Source organism: Pantherophis guttatus, chromosome 6, assembly GCF_059756535.1.
Source record: "Pantherophis guttatus breed Tessera chromosome 6, ASM5975653v1, whole genome shotgun sequence".
Taxonomy (NCBI): Eukaryota; Metazoa; Chordata; class Lepidosauria; order Squamata; family Colubridae; genus Pantherophis; species Pantherophis guttatus.
Genome location: NC_142068.1, coordinates 36245691 through 36267887, shown reverse-complemented (window position 1 = coordinate 36267887; position 22197 = coordinate 36245691). Strand labels below are relative to the sequence as shown.

Below are 22197 nucleotides of genomic sequence, written 5' to 3'. Positions count from 1 at the left end.
TTTGACTGAGTAATATTTTCACTTAATAATAAAACTGTGTAAGGAGATGTTATGTGTCAAAGTGTATTGTAGCCCGCCAGACTTGGACGATGAGGTTGGGGAGGAACTTGGGCCAGTTCTGGAGTCTGGGGAAGTCTCTGATGGATGCTCTGCATTGGATGCAGAGGTAGAGCCAGGGCCGCCTAACGTTTCCTAGCCATCGGAGAGGCAGCTGCCTTTAGAGGCTGATATGAGTGAGGAGGAAGAACAGCAGGGGCCTGTTCCAGATGCACGTATGTGCAGAACAGTTAGAAGAGATGAGCAATGGAGGACAAGGAGTCTACTCGGGAAGCAAAGCACACATGGACGCTGAATGGCCCCTCCCTGGCTGGGGAATAAATAGAAGGAAAGGGGAGTGGTTGTAGTAGGAGACAACAGTTCATATTTCTGAAGATTTTGTTCATTGTCTTTTGCGCCACCAAGGCTGCTTACCAGAAGTTAATTTGCAGCCTTTCAGCTGGGAACTCATGGCCTTGCAATTATCACAAGGAACTGAATCCTATATTGGAGAAGGGCGGTATAGAAATTTAAACAAATAAATAAATAACTGATAAAGTTTGTTACTACAGTTAACTCCTTGAAGGACAATTGCCTGGACTTTTCAGTGGGTGAATGCAATTAATTCATAAGAGGTAAATAAAGTGGGTTTACAAGGAGTCTGTTTCTTGCTTCTGCTAAGGCTGGATCAGAACACAGTGCTTCCTTCCTTCAGTTAACTCAAACACAGCCTATGTGTAGAACCCACTAGAAATGATGGATCCAAATGGATCAACCACACTTTTGCCAAGGCAGGATATATCAATGATGAAACTCTTTTTTAGGATAGTTTGTGTGTGATCATGAGGATTTCATGAGGACTTTGTATAAGATGAGACATTTTAATAAACCAGATAGTTTATATTGAAAAAAGTAAACTACTTATTATATAAATGACTTGTAATATATGTATAAATAATAATTTATTATACATGTGGTAGAAGAGAACATATATTTTTATATAACTGCACACAGACATTGGGATTACTTTTAATTATGAAAATGAAGAATCGATGTCTGAATATTAGATATTTGTATTTGGCTTACACATTCTATATTACACTTTGATTTCTTTATACAGTTTTTTCTTCTTTTATCCTTTTTCTCTTTTAATTTCTAATATGAAGTTTATTTATTTATTTTATTCAATTTGTATATCGCCCTTCTCCTAGTGGACTCAGGGCGGTGCACAGCCAGAACTAAAACACATACCAATACAAAATTTAAAATTATTAAAAGAATTACATACTTTGGCTTAAATTTAAAACAATTCAAATTAAAACCCATTGACAAATTAAAAGCTAAAAAACTAAAAAAAACTAAAAAAAACTAAAAAGTGGGGGGGGGGGTTTCACGCCAGCCCTGCTTGATGGAAAAGAAAAGTTTTCAGGGCACGGCGAAAGATCCGGAGATCCGATATCCTTCATATCTCCAGGGGCAAATCATTCCAGAGGGCAGGAGCTGCCATAGAGAAGGGCCTCCCCCTGGGGGTCTCCAGCCAACATTGCCTGGCTGACGGCATCTTGAGGAGTCCCTCTCTGTGGGAGCGTACTGGTTGGTGGGAAGCTATCAGCGGCAGAAGGCGGTCCCCCAAATACCCAGGTCCTATGCCATGGAGCGCTTTAAAGGTGGTAACCAACACCTTGAAGCGCACCCGGAAGACCACTGGAAGCCAATGCAGCTCATGCAGGAGAGGTGTCACATGGGAGCATCCCCTCGCTCCCATAATCCCCTGTGTGGCCACATTCTGCACCAGTTGGAGCCTCTGGGTGCTCCTCAAGGGGAGCCCCATGTAGAGAGCATTGCAGTAGTCCAGGCGGGAAGTGACGAGTGCCTGAGTGACTGTGCGTAAGGAGTCCCGATCCAGAAAGGGACGCAACTGGCGAATCAGGTGGACCTGATAAAAAGCCCCACTGGCCACGGCCGTCATATGCTCTTCTAAAGACAGCCATGCATCCAGGAGGACGCTCAAGTTGCGAGCCCTATCTGTGTATGCCAATAACTCGCCCCCAATAGCCAGCGATGGCACCAGCTGGCTATATTGGGACGCCGGAAGCCACAGCCACTCAGTCTTGGAAGGGTTGAGTCGAAGCCTGTTACTTCCCATCCAGATCTGTATGGCCTCCAGGCATCGGGACATCACTTCAAGGGCATCGTTGGGATGGCCTGGGGTGGAGATGTACAGCTACGTATCATCAGCGTACTGATGGAACTCCACCCCAAAGCCACGGATGATCTCACCCAGCGGCTTCACATAAATGTTGAACAGAAGGGGTGAGAGGACCGACCCCTGAGTCACCCCACAAACAAGGCACCTCGGGATCGACCTCTGCCCCCCTGCCAACACCGACTGTGACCGGTCATAGAGATAGGAGGAGAACCACTGCAGAACAGTGCCCCCCCCTCTCCCAACCCCTCCAACCGGCACAGCAGGTTACCATAGTCAATGGTATCAAAAGCTGAGAGATCTAACAGGACAAGGATAGAGGAGCAACCCCTATCCCGAGCCCTCCAGAGATCATCCACCAATGCGACCAATGCCATTTCTGTGCTGTGCCCCGGCCTGAAGCCGGACTGGAGTGGATCCAGATATACAGCTTCATACAGGTACCCAGGAAGCTGTCGTGCCACCACACTCTCAACAACCTTCGCCAAGAAGGGAAGGTTGGAAACCGGAAGGTAATTAGCCAAAACAGCCAGATCCAGAGCAGGCTTCTTGAGGAGGGGCCTCACCACCGCCTCTTTCAAGACGGATGGCAAGACACCCTCACTCAAGCAAGCGTTGTTAATCCCCTGGAGCCAGCCTCGCGTAACCTCCCAGGAGGCCAGCACCAACCAGGAGGGACACAGGTCAAATAAACATGTGGTCGCGTTCAGCCACCTCAGTATCCTGTCCACGTCCTCAGGAGCAACAGGGTCGAATTCCTCCCAAATGGCAGTCTCAAGACCGGCACCCATCATCCCGTCTGTATCTACCCAGTCAGAGACCAAGCCTTCTCGAATCTGAATGATTTTATCGTGCAGATACTGGACAAAATCCTCAGCACGACCCTGCAGTTAATATAAGAGTTACAATGCAAACAACAGTAATCCAAAAACTTAACTTATATTTATACAAATATTACAAATATACAGACCTTAATGGTTGTCTATACAAATGAGTGGCATGGTAGCCTAGTGGTGAAGACACTCACCTCTCTCTAAGGAAGTCCTTAGGTAGTAGCAGATCTTTCCCTCCTAAAACACAAAGGAAAAAAAAATCTGCTGTGAACTTCTATGTGGTGTCAGGAAGGGCATCCATCCAGTAAAAGCTGAGATCCATTCAGTCACCCCAAATTAAGGAATTACAGGATTGCAAAAAGGGAGTAATGGTTGTCTATACAAATCAGTCAGCAATGTATGAATTCTTCTTCTAATATATTGCTTTTTCTAAATTTGTAATGAATACTGTTTTGATAAGCTATTCCTTAGATACAGGTTTATAGTACATCAGAATGTTGAGTTAATTATTCTTTGGTATCATCTACCAGAATTCTGGTACATGATACCATTAAGCTAGGCATTATTCCTATACGTACATCTCTTGCAAAAAATACATATTTTTCACCAAATGACATTGTAGCCTGCATTTTTGAGGTCCATTTAATTTCATTATATTGTTTATGGGCTATCAGCGATCGTTCCCATTGTTGTAGTGAATTATTATTTTAACCTTTCTTAAATAATCTTCTTAAAACTATTATTCATTCTACTTGCATTAAGTATTTTAAGTTGGGTGTTTCAGTCCAGTGCACTTTTATATACGTCCTTATTGATTAGAACTGTTATTTTTCATAATGATCCTGTAATGTAACGATAATGCAAGTAATAGTCCATATCTAATGATTTCTTGTCCAAGGACTAAACAAATTAATGTAATATATTTAGTGTGAACTTCTAAGAGAATTGTTAAACTAGAACATTTACTAGTGCATTTTATTGCCCAAGTGGTAATAAAAGTGAACAGTTTTTATCCAACTGTCAGGGAAAGCCTAGTAGGGCAAGATTCCTGTTTTTAATTCAGCCATTTGAATTTGGAACAATATATTTAAAAAGCTGCAAAAACTTGTTTAGTGGTTCTGGGAAACACAGACAAATAAATAAATACATCTAAAACTGTCTGAAGAGCTCAGATACAAGAAGAAAAGGAACCAAGCAACTTGCTTAAAATAAAAATGTAACAAAGGCGGCTTAGCTAGATTAGAAACAGCATTTGCTATTTAATTTTGAAACATAACAGTGGAAGGGTTTCTAAAATTGTAGGACAAAAAATTGTACTGGCATTTGTAATTAGTTGCCTACTTCTTTACATATTTATTCGTTTCTTTTTCCTCCCATCAGCATGTCTTTCATCATTGATTTTAAAGAAAATATTCTAATAACAGAAAATTGGCAGATGTGGTAACTTCAAAATTGTTTCACTAAAGATTACACATATGTGTAATGCAGACAGAGCAGCTGCCATTGGGAATAAGTAATTGAGAAAACCTTCTTAAGATAGAAGCAAAAATAATGTTTAATCCTTTAATTGTTTTATTGCTGATGTTATTTAAACAGATAGAATTTTATTATTTCTCCACTTACCAAGTAGAGTGACTGGTTACCTTTTATTTGGAGGAATTGTCCAGTCTTGCTACTAGTAGCCAGTGGAGTCCCATAATTCTACTCCATCATTTAGTTATTTATATAATAATAATAATAATAATAATAATAATAATAATAATAATAATAATAATAATAATTTTATTTCTATACCGCCCTTCTCCCGAAGGACTCAGGGCAGTGTACAGCCTATTTAAAAACACAGACAAAACAACAATATAAAATTTAAAATAATTAAATAAAGTGGCTTAGATTTAAAACCCCAATAAATTTAAATACCCCAATTTAAAACTATTGTGTTGATAGTCCGGCCTGGCGGAACAACAGGGTCTTCAATGCGCAGTGAAACACCCGGAGGTCGGAGATCTTATGAATTTCCGGGGGTAGTTCGTTCCACAGGGCTGGGGCTCCCACAGAGAAGGCCCTCCCCCTGGGCGTCGCCAGCCAACATAACTTGGCTGATGGCACCCTGAGGAGACCCTCTCTGTGGGAACGGACTGGTCGGTGGGAGGCTATTGGTGGCAGAAGACGGTCTCGGAGGTACCCGGGTCCTATGCCATGGAGCGCTTTAAAGGTGGTGACCAACACCTTGAATCGCACCCGGAAGACCACTGGGAGCCAGTGCAGCTCACGCAGGAGGGGTGTCACATGGGCACAACGGGTTGCGCCCATAACCACCCGCGCGGCCGTATTCTGGACCAGTTGGAGCCTCCGAGTGCTCTTCAAGGGGAGCCCCATGTAGAGAGCATTACAATAGTCCAGCCGGGAGGTGACAACGGCGTGAGTGACCGTGCGCAAGGCATCCCAGTCCAGAAAGGGCTGCAACTGGCAAATTAGGCGAACCTGATAAAAGGCCCCCCTGGCCACGGCCGTCATATGCTCTTCTAAAGACAGCCGTGCGTCCAGGAGGACACCCAGATTGCGAGCCCTCTCCGTGGGGAGCAAAGATTCACCCCCAATAGTCAGCGATGGCACCTGCTGACTATATCAGGGCGCCGGAAGCCACAGCCACTCGGTCTTGGAGGGGTTGAGTCTGAGCCTGTTCCTCCCCATCCAGACCCCCACGGCCTCCAGGCAGCGAGACATCACATCAAGGGCATCGTTGGGGTGGTCTGGGGTGGAGATGTACAGCTGAATATCATCAGCGTTACGTTTAATAAACGTAAACATTGCCCATCTTATGTACATGACTCTGAGCAACTAACAAAAACAGAATGAAATCAGTAGGTAAATCATAACATAAATAGTATAAACTAGCAGCTGATAACATTCACAATATCCTACAATGAATACAACCAGGAAATGGACTTCCTCGTATTATCAGGACCCCAGCCTTAGTGGGTTCTTGCAACTTCCTGGCTGACTTCTGTCCTTTTGAAATAATTCCAAATGAACTCTGGAGCAGTGCTGGTTGCTACTGGTTCACTCTGGATTGGGCGAACCGGTGGTGGTGGCGGTGGGAGCTCCGCCCACCCACACATCTCTGCACATGCATAGAAGCTTCTGCTTATGCACAGAAGTGTTGTGTGCGTGCACAAACACGAGCGAATTGGTAACAGCCTAAATTAAAACCCACTACTTCTCTGGAGCCCAACATAATGAATAGGGTCTTGCATCTGGCAATTTGTGCCTCTGAAGGCTCTGAAGATGATCATTCTTTTACATCATTCTGAAACTAGAATGCTTTTGAAATATTTAAAATCTCAGGTGTAAATGAACAGTTGGTAGAAACTGCTATCTGGACAATAATTATTGGCGAGATGGTGAGTTCTGTCCTAATGACTATGGAAAATCATGGAAATTATGTGATTTTATGATTTAAAATCCTTGAAAATACCTAAGGTTAAGTTAAAACTTGTTTTGTTTGTTAATTTAGGCTTCAAGGTTAGAATTTATTCTCCAATCTGAGTAAAAACATTAGCTTCAGTTATGTAAAAATTATGTTCAACTAGGTAGGCTATTGACCTGATTTAGCAGGGATATGCTTTACGTTCTTATGTTTTGCATTACTTCATAATAAAATTCTTATTTTGTATGAGTTTCTATTTTTATGTTTGTGTGTGGTTAGATATCTTTTCTAAGAAGGTTAAATTATACTCTAATATTTAAATATTAAAATAGGTGTAACCTAAAGAGCAGCACGATCTTTTCAGGAACACTCACGGAATAAAATTTTCATTAAGATGAATGTCAAAACAAAAAAGCTATGAGTCAGAAATCAATGGCCTAATTTTTTTAAGTGTTTTTAAGTGTTTTGTTTATTATTTTTATTTAATCGGGCCAAATTTATATATATATATATTTAACTGTATTTTAATATTTGTACTTGATGTTTTTACTTGGCTGTTCACCGCCCTGAGTCCTCAGGGAGAAGGGCGGTATACAAATTCAAAATAAAATAAAAATAAATAAAATAAATAGAATATATCAAATACATAGTAGCTTTTTGTTATTAACAGTACAAACCTATCTATGTTTTCTGGGTTAAATCCTACTAAAATTAAAGATCTTATGTCCTGATGAATTATGTTTCAGATACTAGCAGATAGTTACATGATAGCAGTGGGACAAGACAAGGTGAGCAAGCAGATGGGAAAATTTTTTCCCCCTAAGAATAGGAATTGACTCTAGGAAAACTCAATTAGTGGTTAAAGAAATACCAGGTAAGATAAGTAAAATTTGCAGCCTTGTGCAATTCTGTCTTTACTTTATTCACATGCACAAAACAGAAAAGAAAAAATAGAAGTAAAATAACAACATTTTGAAAAAACCCTAAAGCACTTATTTCTTGTTCATGTTTCATTTTTACTACATAAAAACCATAAAGTTTGGAAAATTGAAATATACAGAATGTTCTATTTTATACCAATCCATACTGATTTAAGTTCACTATGTTACTTAATGTACTATGTTAATAACATAATAATTTGTTTAATTTGTTTAAATAAGCTTCACTCAGACATTATTAATTGACTTAAAGCTGAAGGTTAATTTTATTTGAAATTTAGTTTAATAATTGTTTTTTAAAAATGGGATTTATTTTAAAATGGATTTATGACTTTATTTCACTTATATGTAATATCATTCCTTTTGTCTGATGATGTAATTGTTCTGACTTTCCTTGATCTCTAAGCATTTGGTACCATCAATCATTATGGACTAAATGTAGGAAATAGGTGTACAGGCAGTCCTTGACTTAACCACAGTTGGGACCAGAATTTCCATTGCAAAATGATGTAGTCATCAAGGGAGTCATCACTGGTGTCCAATTTTACAACCTTTCTTTGTTGTGGTTGTTAAGCAAATCACATGGTTGTAAAGTGAATCCAGCTTCCCACATTGGTGCTCATGTGATTCTGGGATGTAGCAATTGTTGTTAATATATTTACCTCATTTAATATACCTCAGTTGACCATGAGGATGCTGCAATAATTATATGTGCGAGGACTGGTCACAAGTCACTTTTTTCAACACTGTTCTAACTTTGAATGGTTGTTAAATATATGGTGATAAGTCAAGGAATACTTGTAGTAAGTAGAGTGTTGTCCTTTTTTCTCTGCAGCCAGTTCAGATTTCCTCATCTGCTGTCTTTAACTCTCCATTTTTGGAACTTTCTGTATTAAATTTCTGATCTATCTACAATAAAAGTGATAGTTTTTCTATTTAGTCTATAACTTTTATTATTGTAATAAATGACTCATCAAATTTTCCTGAAGTTCTAAAATAAAAAGCTGATAATTTGAAATGAAATATTTTATATTACTTGATGTAGGAGATGACCAGGCTGAACCCAAGGGAGAGGTGAAATGTGTCATCAGTCATGAGCCTTGTGCTCCCACAAGAGATCTAATAAAGCCCATGTTGAATAAATAATATCCAATATAATAGCATTTAATTTGTATATTTTGTTTTAAAATATGAAAAATTTAGAATATACAAACACAGTGTTAAATATATATGCATCTTTAAATATCTAAAGGTTTTCCAACCCATGAAGAAGTGTAGTGTTCATATTTCTTTTTTAAATTCTCAAATGAGCATATTGTTTATTATAATCTTTCTTGCATGTTAGAAAAGTTAAATACATTGCTCCTCTGATTAAAATATTTAAGGTCAAGACATTGCTGTATTTTCTGTAAGGAGATTAAACTGACTTTGCTAGGATTGACAATGTTCGGCGAAGCAGGATTAACCAAAGTCAAGACAAGGATATGATCACAGTCTTTAATAATTGGTTATAACTACAACATGATGCCTGCATTAATTTTGACAGATAATGGTTTCTCTTGTAGAAAGAGTGTGGAGAATAAATTGTATCCATATATTGTTCTAAATCATTGCTGGTTTTGGATGTGAACAGGCAAAGCTAAATCAAAGATTCCATTTTAAGATCAAAAGGAATGCAATGGAATTTCCACTTAAATCGAGAATAAAATAGTTCAATGAACTTAAAGTAGCTAGGTACCTTCAATAGTTATTCTGGAAACCTATTGTTATTGCTTATGCAAAGAAAAACATAATAAACCTGAATAAAATATTACAAGGTGATTACTATAGTTTGTTCAGTGTTTCTGGGAATATGTTAGCTGGTTTCTGACTGAAATGATACAAGATGTGACAATGAGCAAAATTTGCTGCACCTATATACCAGGCAAAAAGATGTGTAGTTCAGCAGGTCATTAGAAGAATGTAAGAAAGAAAATTTAGTATATGTTTTTAGTGAAGTTGGTGAAAGCATATGATAAAGCAAAGATATTTTCGCTTACACAGAACATTTTATGCAAATAGTTGAAGAAAGAATGAAAGGTTTGAAAGGAAGGGAAGACACAGAATATTGCAGTTGTACAGAGTTATGAAATCCTCCAAAAGAGGAAGGAAAGAAGTTCAAGAACAACAAAACGTATTAATTAGTTACACATATGTGAAAATAAATATTATTTGTAAGTGTACCAAGATATGAAGAGCTGTAGCATATGCTGTTAGATTTAGATTTCATTTGGTCTCCTGGCTTTAATTTCTTTTCCTTACTATTTCTCTCTGTATTGCATAAAATAATTAATTGAAGAGAATAGTGGGATGTGTAATTTGAGTATGTACTTTGCTTTACTGCATGATAGTAGAGGTGATGGTTTTTATTTTAGTAAATATTATTTAGTTATTATAATACCTGGAAAAAATGTCACATTTGATTTTGAAGAGTTTTCTCCCTATCTTGGCTTTGGGAAAACCTTGAGAAACTGATATAATTAACAATGATATATTACTCATGTAGCTAAACTTTGGATATTCTCAAATTATCCAGTGAAAATTATTGTATATATAATCAATTCTCATTTCAGAAGCAAACATTAAAACTAAAAAATGAAATTAGTTTCATTTTATACTAATGAAATATGTATATATTTTTTTTAGTAAACAAGCACAAGCCATGGATTGAAACATCTTATCATGGAGTTATTACTGAAAACAATGACACAGTCATACTGGATCCCCCATTAGTTGCGTTGGATAAAGATGCTCCTGTTCCATATGCAGGTAAAAAAACACATACAATAAATAACAATGTGTTTGCTGAGTGTTTTGGAACTTTATGAATTGTTTATAGTTGCAATGCATTCTTTTGATAGTGTAACATCAATATGTGATTGTTTGGTATTTCATTTTAGAACCATTTGGCTTGGAATGCAGTAGTTTTATATTTGCTATAAATATCTATGGAGAGTCTCAGTCATCCAAGTCATAGTTGTATAAATCCTTCCATTCTCCACTGTTTAGTTAGAGCTGAGAAAGCTTTTTGGATGAGAACGAAAGTGTCTTCAAAAAAAAACCCCAAGAAAGTTCAGCTGCCTCTTGAAAAAGCACCTTTGGGATTTGCTATAAATAGGATAATTCAACAATTTTGAATTGTTTGTTAGTAACAACTGAATTTTTGAGAATTCTTTTTATATAAACTGTCCATCACGATTGTCTGACTAAATTCCTTTTAGGTAATAGTTGACCAAGGGGATGTCAATAATGTTTAAGATTATTTTTATTTAGCATAACAAATAAATTATTGGTGGATTCTTAGAAAGATTATTTAGGATGTCTTTCAACCAAATTGTGAAGTTTCCGAAAGATGCCCTAATTAATTCATGAGCCATGAACCAAACTTCAAAAGAAATACAGTCATTTATTAGGAGCACCATTTCGGCAATATTCGGAAGCAGTTAGAACTAATCCCACGTAGATTTACGTTCCACTATGACCCACTTTGTCCCCTCCTCCCTGGCCATGTCATAAATCACATTCTCCAATTAACCACTTTGGCTAGCTGTGAAATCCAACACCCTTCTTTTGATTGCGGAAGAAAGCATGTATGGAATGTAGCTTCCGTTAGGGAAATCAATTAGTCAATCTATCAGTTCTCCCTCCCTCCTGCTCATTGCAACTTGAAAACTTTGCAACTTGACATTCGGCTTCCCTCACTTCCCGAGGGCGACCTGCGCAAAGCAAAACAATTTGAGTACAGATGTAGAGTTTAGGGACATGACCCCCCACCTGGCTTGTTTGGATTTTCTGCATGAAATTTGGCTATCAGGCGATCAGCCTGGATGTTTCGACTCTTTACCCAAGATGCCTCTGATAAGGGGTAACCCTTCCACTTGATTAAATATTGGAGTTGTCTCCTGTGCCACCTCGAATTGAGGATTTGCTGCACCTCATAATGGGTCTGGCCCCCTATGACCATGCGGTCTGGGGGCTCATGGGGTAGTGGCTTCAGGGTCGATCCGACCACAGGTTTTAAGAGGCTACTGTGGAATACCGGGTGTATCTTCCTTAGCAGTCGGGGCAACTTCAATTGCACCGTGACCGGGTTGATTGACTTTACTATGGGGAATGGTCCCATAAACTTTGGCGCCAATTTCTTGCTAGGGAGTTGTAACCTCAAATATTTTGTGGAGAGATAAACTTTCTCCCCCAATTGAAATGGCCTTTGGGGAGCTTGGTGTTTGTCTGCGTGTTTCTTGTAGGTTTGTGCCGCTTTAGCTAGCGCTTTCTTGACATTCTCCCAGGTTGCTTTCAGTGTCACCATCCAATTGGTCAAGCTGACTGAGGAAGGGGCTCCCTTGGGTACTCAGGCATTGGGACAAAGTCCATGCTGCTCACTACCTTGAACGGGGTTAGACCCGTGAAAAGCATTATTATATGCGACCTCAGTGAAAGACAGGAGGTCCGCCCAATTGGACTGCTAATAGTTCATGTAGCACCTCAGGTACTGCTCTACCATAGCATTCAGACTCTCTGCCTCCCCTCAATGGTGCTTGGATGAAAGGCTGAGCTAAGGCCCTGGGATGACCCAATGGACTGTAGGAACTCCCTCCAAAACTTAGCTGTGAACTGGACCCCTCTGTCAGAGATAATTCTTCTTGGTACTCCATGGAGGTGGTAGATGTGTTTCAGGAAAAGTTTGGCCAACTGGTGGGCTGAGAGTAGTCTGTTGCAGGGTATGAAGTGTGCCTGTTTGGAAAATAAATCCATTACAGTCCAGATCACCGTGTTTCCCCCACTTTTCGGCAACTCCACTATAAAGTCCACTGCAATCTCCTCCCATGGTCTTGTAGGCTCTGCTACTGATTGTAGCAGTCCAGAGGGTTTTCCTGGTCGCTTCTTCATCATGGCGCAGATGGTGCAACTTTTCACATAACTGTCCACGTCTTTCTTTATGCTGGGCCACCAGTAAAGTCTTTAGGAATCCGAAGTGGCCTGCTGGTTTAACGTCATGAAGGATCAGGGTGCATAGGGATTCTGGGACATAGAGCTTTGTCCCCTTCCATGCAAGGTCATCCCTTTTTGTCAGGATGTGTTGATTGTCTCGGAACCAGGGGTCTGCCAGCAGTTCAGTTTTGAGTTTTGCCATTAGATCGCTTGTTGGTTGGTCGTGCCAGTCATGGCGTTGTCGTCTGGTGGTTACTTGGCCCACTATTTGGGTAAGGGGCACGATGGCGTCCACTACCTGCTCCCGCTCACATTTGTACTGGGGCATGCGGGAGAGGGCATCAGCTAGAAAGTTCCTCCCCTCTGGAATGTGCTTTAGCATGAAGTCAAAGTACTGAGCCCACCGGACTTGTTTGGGCGATAGTTTTCGCGGGGTTCTGAGGGTCTCCAGGTTTTTGTGGTCAGTCCAGACTTGGAACAGTTTCTGGCCCCCTTCCAGCAGGTATCGCCAGGTTAGCAGTGCCCATCTCACCGCGAATGCATCCTTTTCCCATGCTGCCCATCGTCTCTCTGTGTCTATAAGCTTGTGGGAGGTGTAGGCGCAGGGTTGTAGATTTCCTTGACTATTTCTTTGGAGTAGCACTGCTCCAACTCCCACGTTGCTGGCATCTGTTTGGATGACAAAGGGTTGTTCAGGGTCAGGGTGCTTCAACACCTGTTTCTTCGCAAACATTTCTTTTAGTGTTTCAAATGCCTCTTGGCAGGTTAGGTCCCACTGTAGAGGTTGTCCCGGGTGAAGTTTTGTTCCTGGGCTCCCTGTCTTTAGGAGGTCTGTCATGGTTTTGGCAATCTTCGCAAAGGAGGGGATGAATTGCCTGTAGACGTTCGTGAATCCTAGGAAACTTTGTAGCTCTCTACGGGTGTGAGGGTTTGCCAGCCTAGGACTGCTTGCACTTTGGCTGGATCCATCTCTATTCCCTCATTTGACACTCCATAACCCAGGTAGTCTAGCCGTGTGCGGTGGAACTCGCATTTTGACAGCTTGACATACAGGTTGGCTGCCAGAAGTTTCCCCAGTACCTGGAGGACAAGGGGTATGTGGTCGTCCATGGTCTCAGTGTAAATGAGGATATCATCTAGGTAGACGAGAACCCCCTTGTAGAGGTGCTCATGCAGTGCCTCATTTATTAATTGCATGAACACCGCTGGGGCTCCCTGCAGTCCGAAAGGCATCACCTTGAACTGGAAGCTCCCTGGGGGCAGTTGAACGCTGTTTTCCACTCGTCTCCCTCCCTGATGCATACTTGGTAGTATGCTTCTCTGAGGTCTAGTTTGGTGAAGACTTTTCCTTTGGCCAGGTGAGATAGCATGTACTTCATGATGGGGAGGGGATATAGGTTGTGTACACACACTGCATTGATATATCGAAAGTCAACACACAATCACATAGTCCCATCTTTTTTTTCTTTGAAGAGGACTGGTGCCGCGAACCGTGGTTTGGCTGGCTCGATGAACCCCCTTTCTAGGTTTTGGTCTATGTAGTTGCACATTTCTTGCATTTCCCTAGGTGTCATGGCATACATTTTGGGCTTGGGTAGTTTTGCCCCAGGGATGATTTTGATGGCGCAATCTGCCTTGCGGTGGGGAGGCAGGACGTTGCACTCGGCCTCGCTGAATACTTCTGCAAAGTCTTGATAATCCCTCGGGATCTGTTCAGTCCCTGGGGTTTTGTCGGATGTGGCTGCCAGTTGTTCTGGTGTGCTCTTTTGGGGGGTTCCCTGCATGGGCGGTATTTCTGCTTGCTGGTGTGAGAGGAGTTGGGGCCCCCTTGCTATTTTCAGTTTGCGGGTACTCCCTTGCCACCAGATGGTTGGTCTCCACTTGTCTAGCCAGGAGAGTACCAGTATGACTGGATCTGTCATTTTGGGGGCGATTATGAATCGAATTACTTCCCAGTGATCTGCTAACTCTAGCCTCACTGGTTCAATCAGGTGAGTGGCATAGGCTCCCCCCATTAGGGACCCATCAACCTGTTCGAACCGGATTGGGTGGGTCAGTCTTTTTGCTCTGATCACCAGTTTCAGGACTGTGGTTAAGTTGATCAAGCATCTAGTGCAGCCTGAGTCTATCAAGGCTTGAAAGGGCCCCTGGGTCCCCGTTTTTGGGGCTGTGAGGCATATTGGGAAAACGAAAGGGTGGACTGGTCCCCTCACCATTGGGTCATTTTCGCCCTTATCCTTGCTATCATAGGATTCTGGCAACTGGTCATCATTGCCTGGTGTTCCCCCTCCTTCGGCTGGGTGGGAAGAGACCTCTTCAGACTGGAGGGCCCTCCGGGATGTGTTTGTGGCTCGTTTGGGGCGTCGTTCCAGCTGTCCCCTGGGTGGTGGCTCTGGCCTAGGCCTTGGGGCTGGGGTCGTGCACACAGGTACTGTGTGGCCCTTCCCTCCACATCTATAGCACTTCAGCAGGCTTCGAGGGAGGGCTGGTTTCAGGGTCTGCCGTGGTGCTGTGGTTCCCCATTAGCTGGGCAGTTTCAGGTCAGGTTGCCCCCTCTCTTTTGTGTCTGGTTGCTCTTTCATGTTGTTGGCGTGCAATCCACTGTCGACTTTTATTGCTACTCGGAACCACTCAGAGAGCTGGTTTGGGATGTCCAAGTAAGCGGTTACCTGGGCAATTTGATTATCCAGGCTTGTTCTGAAAAAGTGCACTAGCAACCGCTCTGGCAAAGGGGGTAGCCTCCCAATGACTCTCCTAAATTTGCGGATGTGCTCTTTAATGGGACGGCCCCTCTGTTTTAGATAGCTAAGCTCATTCTCTGCATACAGGTCTTCCTCTGCCTCCTTGAATCTGGCCTCTAGCAGTCATAGGAAGTCATCTACATCTTGCAGTTGGGGGGCTCTCCTCTTGTGGAGGGCTGCTAGCCATTCCCTTGCTTCCCCTTCTAGCCCCTCTGCGATGGTATTCACCATGGTTCTGGGGGATGGGTAGAGTTGTCCATAACATTCTAGGTGGATCTCAGCTGAGTCAAGGAATAGACCTAGCTGCTCTGAGTCCCCCATCAAACTTTGCTCTGAACTGGGGTAGTTCATTCAGCACTGTTCCTTTCTCCCCCTGTTGGCCTCTGTATGCTTGCATTTGATGTAGCTGGCCTTCTTCCTCAGCCCTAGTTTGGAGGGAGAGAGGGGTTTGTCTGCCCTGGGCAGCCTGCCTGCTGCGTGAAAAAGACACTGGTTGCAGCCTCCTTCTGATAGGTGGAGAAGGGGGCTGTGCTTCTGCCTGCTTCTCCTCACTTCAAAGGGATCCACTGCTCCTCCCCTCTCCTTTGGCTTGCATGATGGCCCCTCATCGAGAAGGTGGCCTGGTCAAATTCCTCCCTTGGCTGCTCTCTGGAACTCCTCAGGGGCTTTGGGAGCCTGGCTTGTTTCCAGTCCAACCTCCACTCCATTCTTCCCAGCTCGCTCAGGGGCTTCCCCTTTTCCCGGGCATTGGGGTGGGGGAACTCAACCTCAGCTGCTTTAGGGATTAACTCCCAATACTCATCTTTTCTTGCTTCTGCTGCTGGAGCAGGCATCTCAGCTTTGATGTCTGAGGGAGGCTGCACTCTGGTGCAATTAGGCTCTCTTCAGATAGCTCGACTTTGGCCATAGTTGCCTGATTTTCCCTCCCAGCACCCCAGATATCGGGGAGCGATTGGAGAGTCCAGGATTCAGGAAACCTGGTAATCTTGATAGATTTTAAAATTAGTTCTAATTGTCTGTGAAGTTTCCGAAAGATGCCCTAATTAATTCATGAGCCATGACCCAAACTTCAAAAGAAATACAGTCATTTATTAGGAGCACCATTTCGGCAATATTCGGATGCAGTTAGAACTAATCCCATGTAGATTTATGTTCACCTATGACCCTGTCTCTCCCCTCCTCCCTGGCCATGTCATAAATCACATTCTCCAATTAACCACTTTGGCTAGCTGTGAAATCCAACACCCTTCTTTTGATTGTGGAAGAAAGCATGTATGGAATGTAGCTTCCGTTAGGGAAATCAATTACCTCTATCAGTTCTCCCTCCCTCCTGCTCATGGCAACTTGAAAACTTTGCATTGCATTGTGGTCATTCAAGAAGCAAATTATCTTTCTTTAAAGAGATATATTAGTTGAAATTAATAATTTAGGATATATTGAATATATTTAAAATGTAAATATTGACTATAATAAAAATAAAAATAAAATTATAATAAATGTAAATAAAAGCTCAGAGGACCTCCTTATAAAAGTACTGTTGCATTGCTGTCTTGGCTCCTTCTACCTATTGAATATGAGATATTCTTCCTTTTTCATATTTTTTATTAATTTGGCTTATCAGGACTTTGGGGAAGAGACAATTTGATGATATATGTCTTCCTAACTATCATTACCAGATGATTTTTAATAGCACTGTTTATGACATTGTTTTTTCCTAGTGATTATCATATTTTTTTCTCACTGTATTATATTATTATGGATTCTTTCATAATAAAACACTCTAGTATCAGAATGTTGCACTTTTGATTACATAGTTAAATTTATCTTCACTTAATAATATTAACTAGCCATGATTTGTAACTCTTATCATATCACAGTATTAAAGAAAATATGTTAAATATTTATATAAATGGGTAAAAAAAATTCATTTAGGAGGTATTCATCTTACTTACAACCACTTCTTACATGTCAACACAAAATTTTCTATTCCAATAAATATGATATGTTTGGGAATAAATATTTTTCATTTTCTCCCATGAATTTGTCTACTAGCGCTTATTGAATTTCATTTAAAATATATTTTTGGAAAATATCTATATCACACAAAATAGTAACTTACAAATATTGATCAAAATATGTCAGAAGCATTGTATTGATTTTAAAAGCCTGGATGAATACGAATATGTGAGCCTTACAATTTTAGATACTGTATAGAATTAAGAGTCACACAAAGTCAAAGGGAGACCATTATAGAAATTAAAGCTCCAAATTCCCAGCTCCTTCAGTTTATTATTTGTTTGTTGTTTGGAAGGCTGACAATACGTAACTACCTAAAATACTTCCTGGCCTCAGTTGCTGCCACAATCCCCTTGAACTTGTAACCAGAGACCATTTACTTTGATTATACCAGATAAAGAGCCATGGTGGTGCAATGGTTAGAATGCAGTATTGCAGGCTAATTCACTGCTCATTCAAGGAGTTCGATTCTGAATGGCTCAAGGTTGACTTATCCTTATCCTCCTGAGGTCAGTAAAATCCAGATTGTTGGGGTCAATAAACTGCTTATAAAAGGCCATAAAAGCAATGTGAAGCAGTATATAAGTCTAAGTGCTATTGCTAAGTGCTAAGTCTAAGAGCTGTGGTAGCACAGTGGTTAGAATGCAATACTGCAGGCTACTTCTGCTGAGTGCTAGCTGACTGTAATTTGGCAGATCAAATCTCACCAGGCTCAAGATTGACTCAGCCTTCCATCCTTCCGAGGTCGGTTAAATGAGGACCCAGATTGTTGAGGCCAATATGCAGACTCTGTAAATCGCTTAGAGTGGGCTGTAAAAGCACTGTGAAGCAGCGTATAAGTCTAAGTGCTATTGCTATTGCTAAATGCTGTTACTATTTTCTAAATAATAAAAAACAAAAAGGGAAACTTTATCCGAGCCAAGATTGGGACCTAGCACCTGAAGACTTTTGGCTGCCATATAACCAGGAAGCAAATAATCAAATAAACAGAGTTATTAAAATAAACAAGTTCATAGAAACATAAAAAGAAAAATGTAATTTTCTTGGTGTCTGGAAACCAGTGTAAAACTAATTAAATCATTTCTTTATAAAAAATCCTTGGCTTGTAAAAAAATTCCATACCTCTGCCCCTGGCAGCTGATAAGAAGAGCAGTTAAGCAAGAAGTGAAATGGAATACAAAGACTGAAAAAGCAGTTATAACTTCAAGATGATCAGGTAGTTTTGTGTCACAGCTATTTACTTTGCTTCTATTCTGACAACATGCCTTTTCTTTAAAGTGGGAGTGGCTAGATTCCTTATTCATCCCAGTATTTTTATTTTGAAAATATACCTTCTCCTTCTAGTCATTGGTTATAATCTCCCCAACAGTATCTCCCAAGTCTTCCTATCTCCAGACAGATGCTGATCCGACGTGAGTTTAATTATGCTTCACTGCAGAAACAGATATTTGTCAATCTCTTTATCTTTTTCCCAAAGTACAAAAATCAGAGAACCTTTCTGAACCATTCCTCCAGATAATACGATGTTAAATTATCTATTCACCTCTATCCATTGTGCCATGGAAAACTGAAGACGTAATAACTTCTTTTTTCAGATATTTGGCTTCTGGAAGTCCTAAACTGCAGATCACCCATAAATTTTAGAGTTCAAATTAAGTTCTAGTCACTTTGGAGAGACTTTTGCTTTGCTTCACTTTAGAAAGCCTAATACATTTTTAAAGATGTCTGATACATATCTAAATTTGGATGAGTTCTACACACATCCCATAAAACTTAAAAGTATTTTCATGAATCCAAAAGTAGCTGTCAATCAGTTGCAGCCAATATACTTAAAAGGATATTATTGCATTATACATTAAATGGCTTCCTTGAGGAGAAAATTTATGAAGTTGGTGGTGATGCTGCTGCTAAATTCATTGACAACCTTCAGTCTCAAAAGACTATGGTATCATGCTCTGGAAAGAGGTTCTAAAACAGCATCTAGTGTGACTAAAAAGGCCAATTCAAGAGTGACAATCCCTTCCACACTGTCCCCTGCCCAGCCCCCAGATTTTGCTGGTTCTGGGACTGCCTTTTTGTTTCAGCCTGCCGAACAAGTGTCTCTTCGAATTGGAGAAGGCCATGCTGCGTCTTTAGCCTCCAAGCGGAACGATCAGAAGTCAAGGTTTCCAGTGGTTAATGTCCATTCCCAAGGCCTTTATATGCCTCTTGCAAATATCCTTATATCTCAGCTGTGTCTCCCTCTAAGGCACTTTCCCTGCACTAATTTTCCATACAGGAGATCTTTCGAAATCCAACCATCAGCCATTCTCATGACATGCCCAAGCCAGTGTAGATGTCGCTGTTTCAATAGTGTATGGGCCAAGAACTATGATCTGCTCCAACTCTGGCATTGAAATCACTAAGAATAAACAGTGGTTCTTTCTTAGGAATTTTCTTGATAGTAACAGCCAGATTGTTGTAAAATTTTTCTTTGGATTCTGCTGAAGATGATAGTGTTGGTGCGTATGCACTGATAAGAGTAGTCAGCCCTGCTGATGAGTGGAACTGCATGGACAGAATTCTTTCACTCCCTGCAGCAGGTGGAACAATAAGTCCTAGCAGGGTGTTTCTGACCACAAAACGTATTTCCTAGACTCATTTGATGGTTTTCCCTGCCAGAAGAACAAGAAGATTCTCTCCTTAACAGATCCCGAGTCTGACAGCCTGCTAAAATGAGTTCAATTAAACCATACTCCATACTCCAGTTAATAAACTCCATGTCCTTCAGGGTATGGCTAGATTAGGAAATTCTTGAGAAGCTTGTGAAAATTAGTGATTTGTGTACTTGCCCTTCATTTTTTCAGTGGAAGTTATTTGATAACAATCAACATTTTCATTCCTAAAATGATACCTTGAATAGAGATTGCTGACTGCTGGGATCCATTTCAGTCTAAATTATGTTATGCAATTAACATCACATATCAGGAAAGTCATTCATTATTTTGACCAAGACCGTCTTGGTGACCAAAATCCGTCTGGATTTTGCAGATGATATTGCCCTATTTGAGGAAGATAAAATGAAACTATAAGAAGTGACGACTGTCTTAGATGAAAAAGCAACCAAAATTGGCCTTGGCATAAGTGCCAAGAAATCAAAGATCATGTACAGGATATGCAGCTCCACTGCACACATAAGAAGAAATCACCTATTTACATATTTGGGTAGTGTAATAGCCCAAAATGGAGATTCAAAAATGGATGTCAAGTGCTGCAAAGGAAAGCAACAGCTGTTTTCAAGAGGATGAATAAAATCTGGTTCTCATTGTCTGTATCATTGAAACTTAAATTCCATTTGCTTGATTCTATACTGATCCGACAGCCATTTATGCCAAGACTTGGAAGGTATCAGCAAGTATTAACAATAGGCTTGATGTCTTCCAACAAAGATTTCTTTGCTGAATCCTAAAGATTCACTATTTTGACCATATTACTAATAAAGAAGTGCTCCAAAAGAGTTTCTCCTGCAATCTGTGTAACATTGTCACATACAGAAGACTTGTAATCACATTCTCCATATGGAGAACAATTGAATCTCCAAGATAATAATCAGATAGACCTTCCCGATGCTATATGACCAAGAGGGAGCACTTGAAATACATGGTGAAGAATGTTCATGGAAGACTTAAAGACTGTAAGCATCATATGGGAAGATGCTGAAGTATTTACCCAAGACTGAAAATGCTGGAGATCCCTTGTTACTCAATATGCTATATAGCATGGAAGGATCTAATATTAATGCTAAAAATGGACTTTTCTTGTAATATTTACAGTAAACTGGTCATCATTGAATTTCAAGGACTTTGATTGATGCTTCCCAAGATCTATTCTAAGAAAGATTTAATACTCAGAAAAGGTCTACTCAATTACAGTGCAAATAACTAATGATGACTGAAAAGTGTGATCTCTTCACTGCTGCTCTTACTGTCTAAGACCTAGGATGGCTTTTTAATGAAATACAATTGACATCACTACCTGTCTTTCACAATTTGCTGTTTTATCACATTGTCTATCATTGCATCGTCTTCAGGTTCCCGAAAGAGTAGGAATTGATGTAGCTGTACAAATGAGTTGACAGTGTTTCATATTAACTACATCAAGAGCCCTCTCATAGCAAGCAGTGGTAAGAAGGTTTACCTGCTAATTCCTATTAAAAAAATCTTCAGTGATCTGTGAAAAGAAGTTTGTATATATTAAATACATAATTTCATGCCAACTTACATTGTATAAGCTGATCCTTCAGTAACTTTAGTGCTGAAGCCTTTATGGATGTTTTTACTGAAAAGTCTGTTATTAATTAGAAAATATTTATTTATTTAATGATTAAAAGAGTGTACATGACTTTTAGCAGTCTAAATTATTAGGAACCTGAAGTGGATTTGATGGAGAAGAAAAATCTTAAAATAAAAATAACTTTGCCTTTATATCTTTGGGAAAAAATCATTATTGCTAGGTCTGACTTTTAATACCATAAAATGTACTTTCCTCTCTGTATTGTTTAATGGTCTAAATTTGATTTTTTAAAAATTGAATATCAGAAGTGACTAATAACATTTCTACTGCCTAGCAAGTTTAGCACCAAGGCTCACGGAGCTGGCACGGGAGGCACGCGGGCCCAGGTGGAAGGCAGTCTTTTCTGCAGCATCCCCCTCCCCTTTTTGTATTGCCCTGCAGGGGGGCTCTGCCTTTGCAGAAATGGGGCAGGCGGTTTGTACGGAGGATTGGCGGGGGGGTGCAGGGCCCTCTGGAATGGAGTGCAGGGCAAGAGAAGGCTCCAAGGTTTACTTGGGCAGCCAAGCCAGATGGCGGAGGGAAAATCAAAGCATTGGGGGCTTCAAAAGGGCAGAATGTGCTTCAGACTGTGCAGCTCCTGGCTTTTACAGTGAGTGATGTGAGTGACATCAAGTTGGCCATGCCCACTCAGTCACATGACCAGAAAGCCATGCCCACCAAGGCACGCCCACAGAACTGGTAGAGAAATTTTTGG

The 22197-nt window shown here is 40.7% G+C and overlaps 1 protein-coding gene across 1 annotated transcript in view; it reads left to right on the top strand.

The window, feature by feature from the left end:
• Nucleotides 1-22197, top strand: part of CLSTN2 (calsyntenin 2) — a 267478-nt gene that overhangs the window by 83946 nt on the left and 161335 nt on the right. The window contains exon 2 of the mRNA XM_034439447.3: nt 10129-10251. Coding sequence (XP_034295338.1) covers nt 10129-10251 — 123 coding nt within the window. The remainder of the gene's footprint in view (nt 1-10128; nt 10252-22197) is intronic.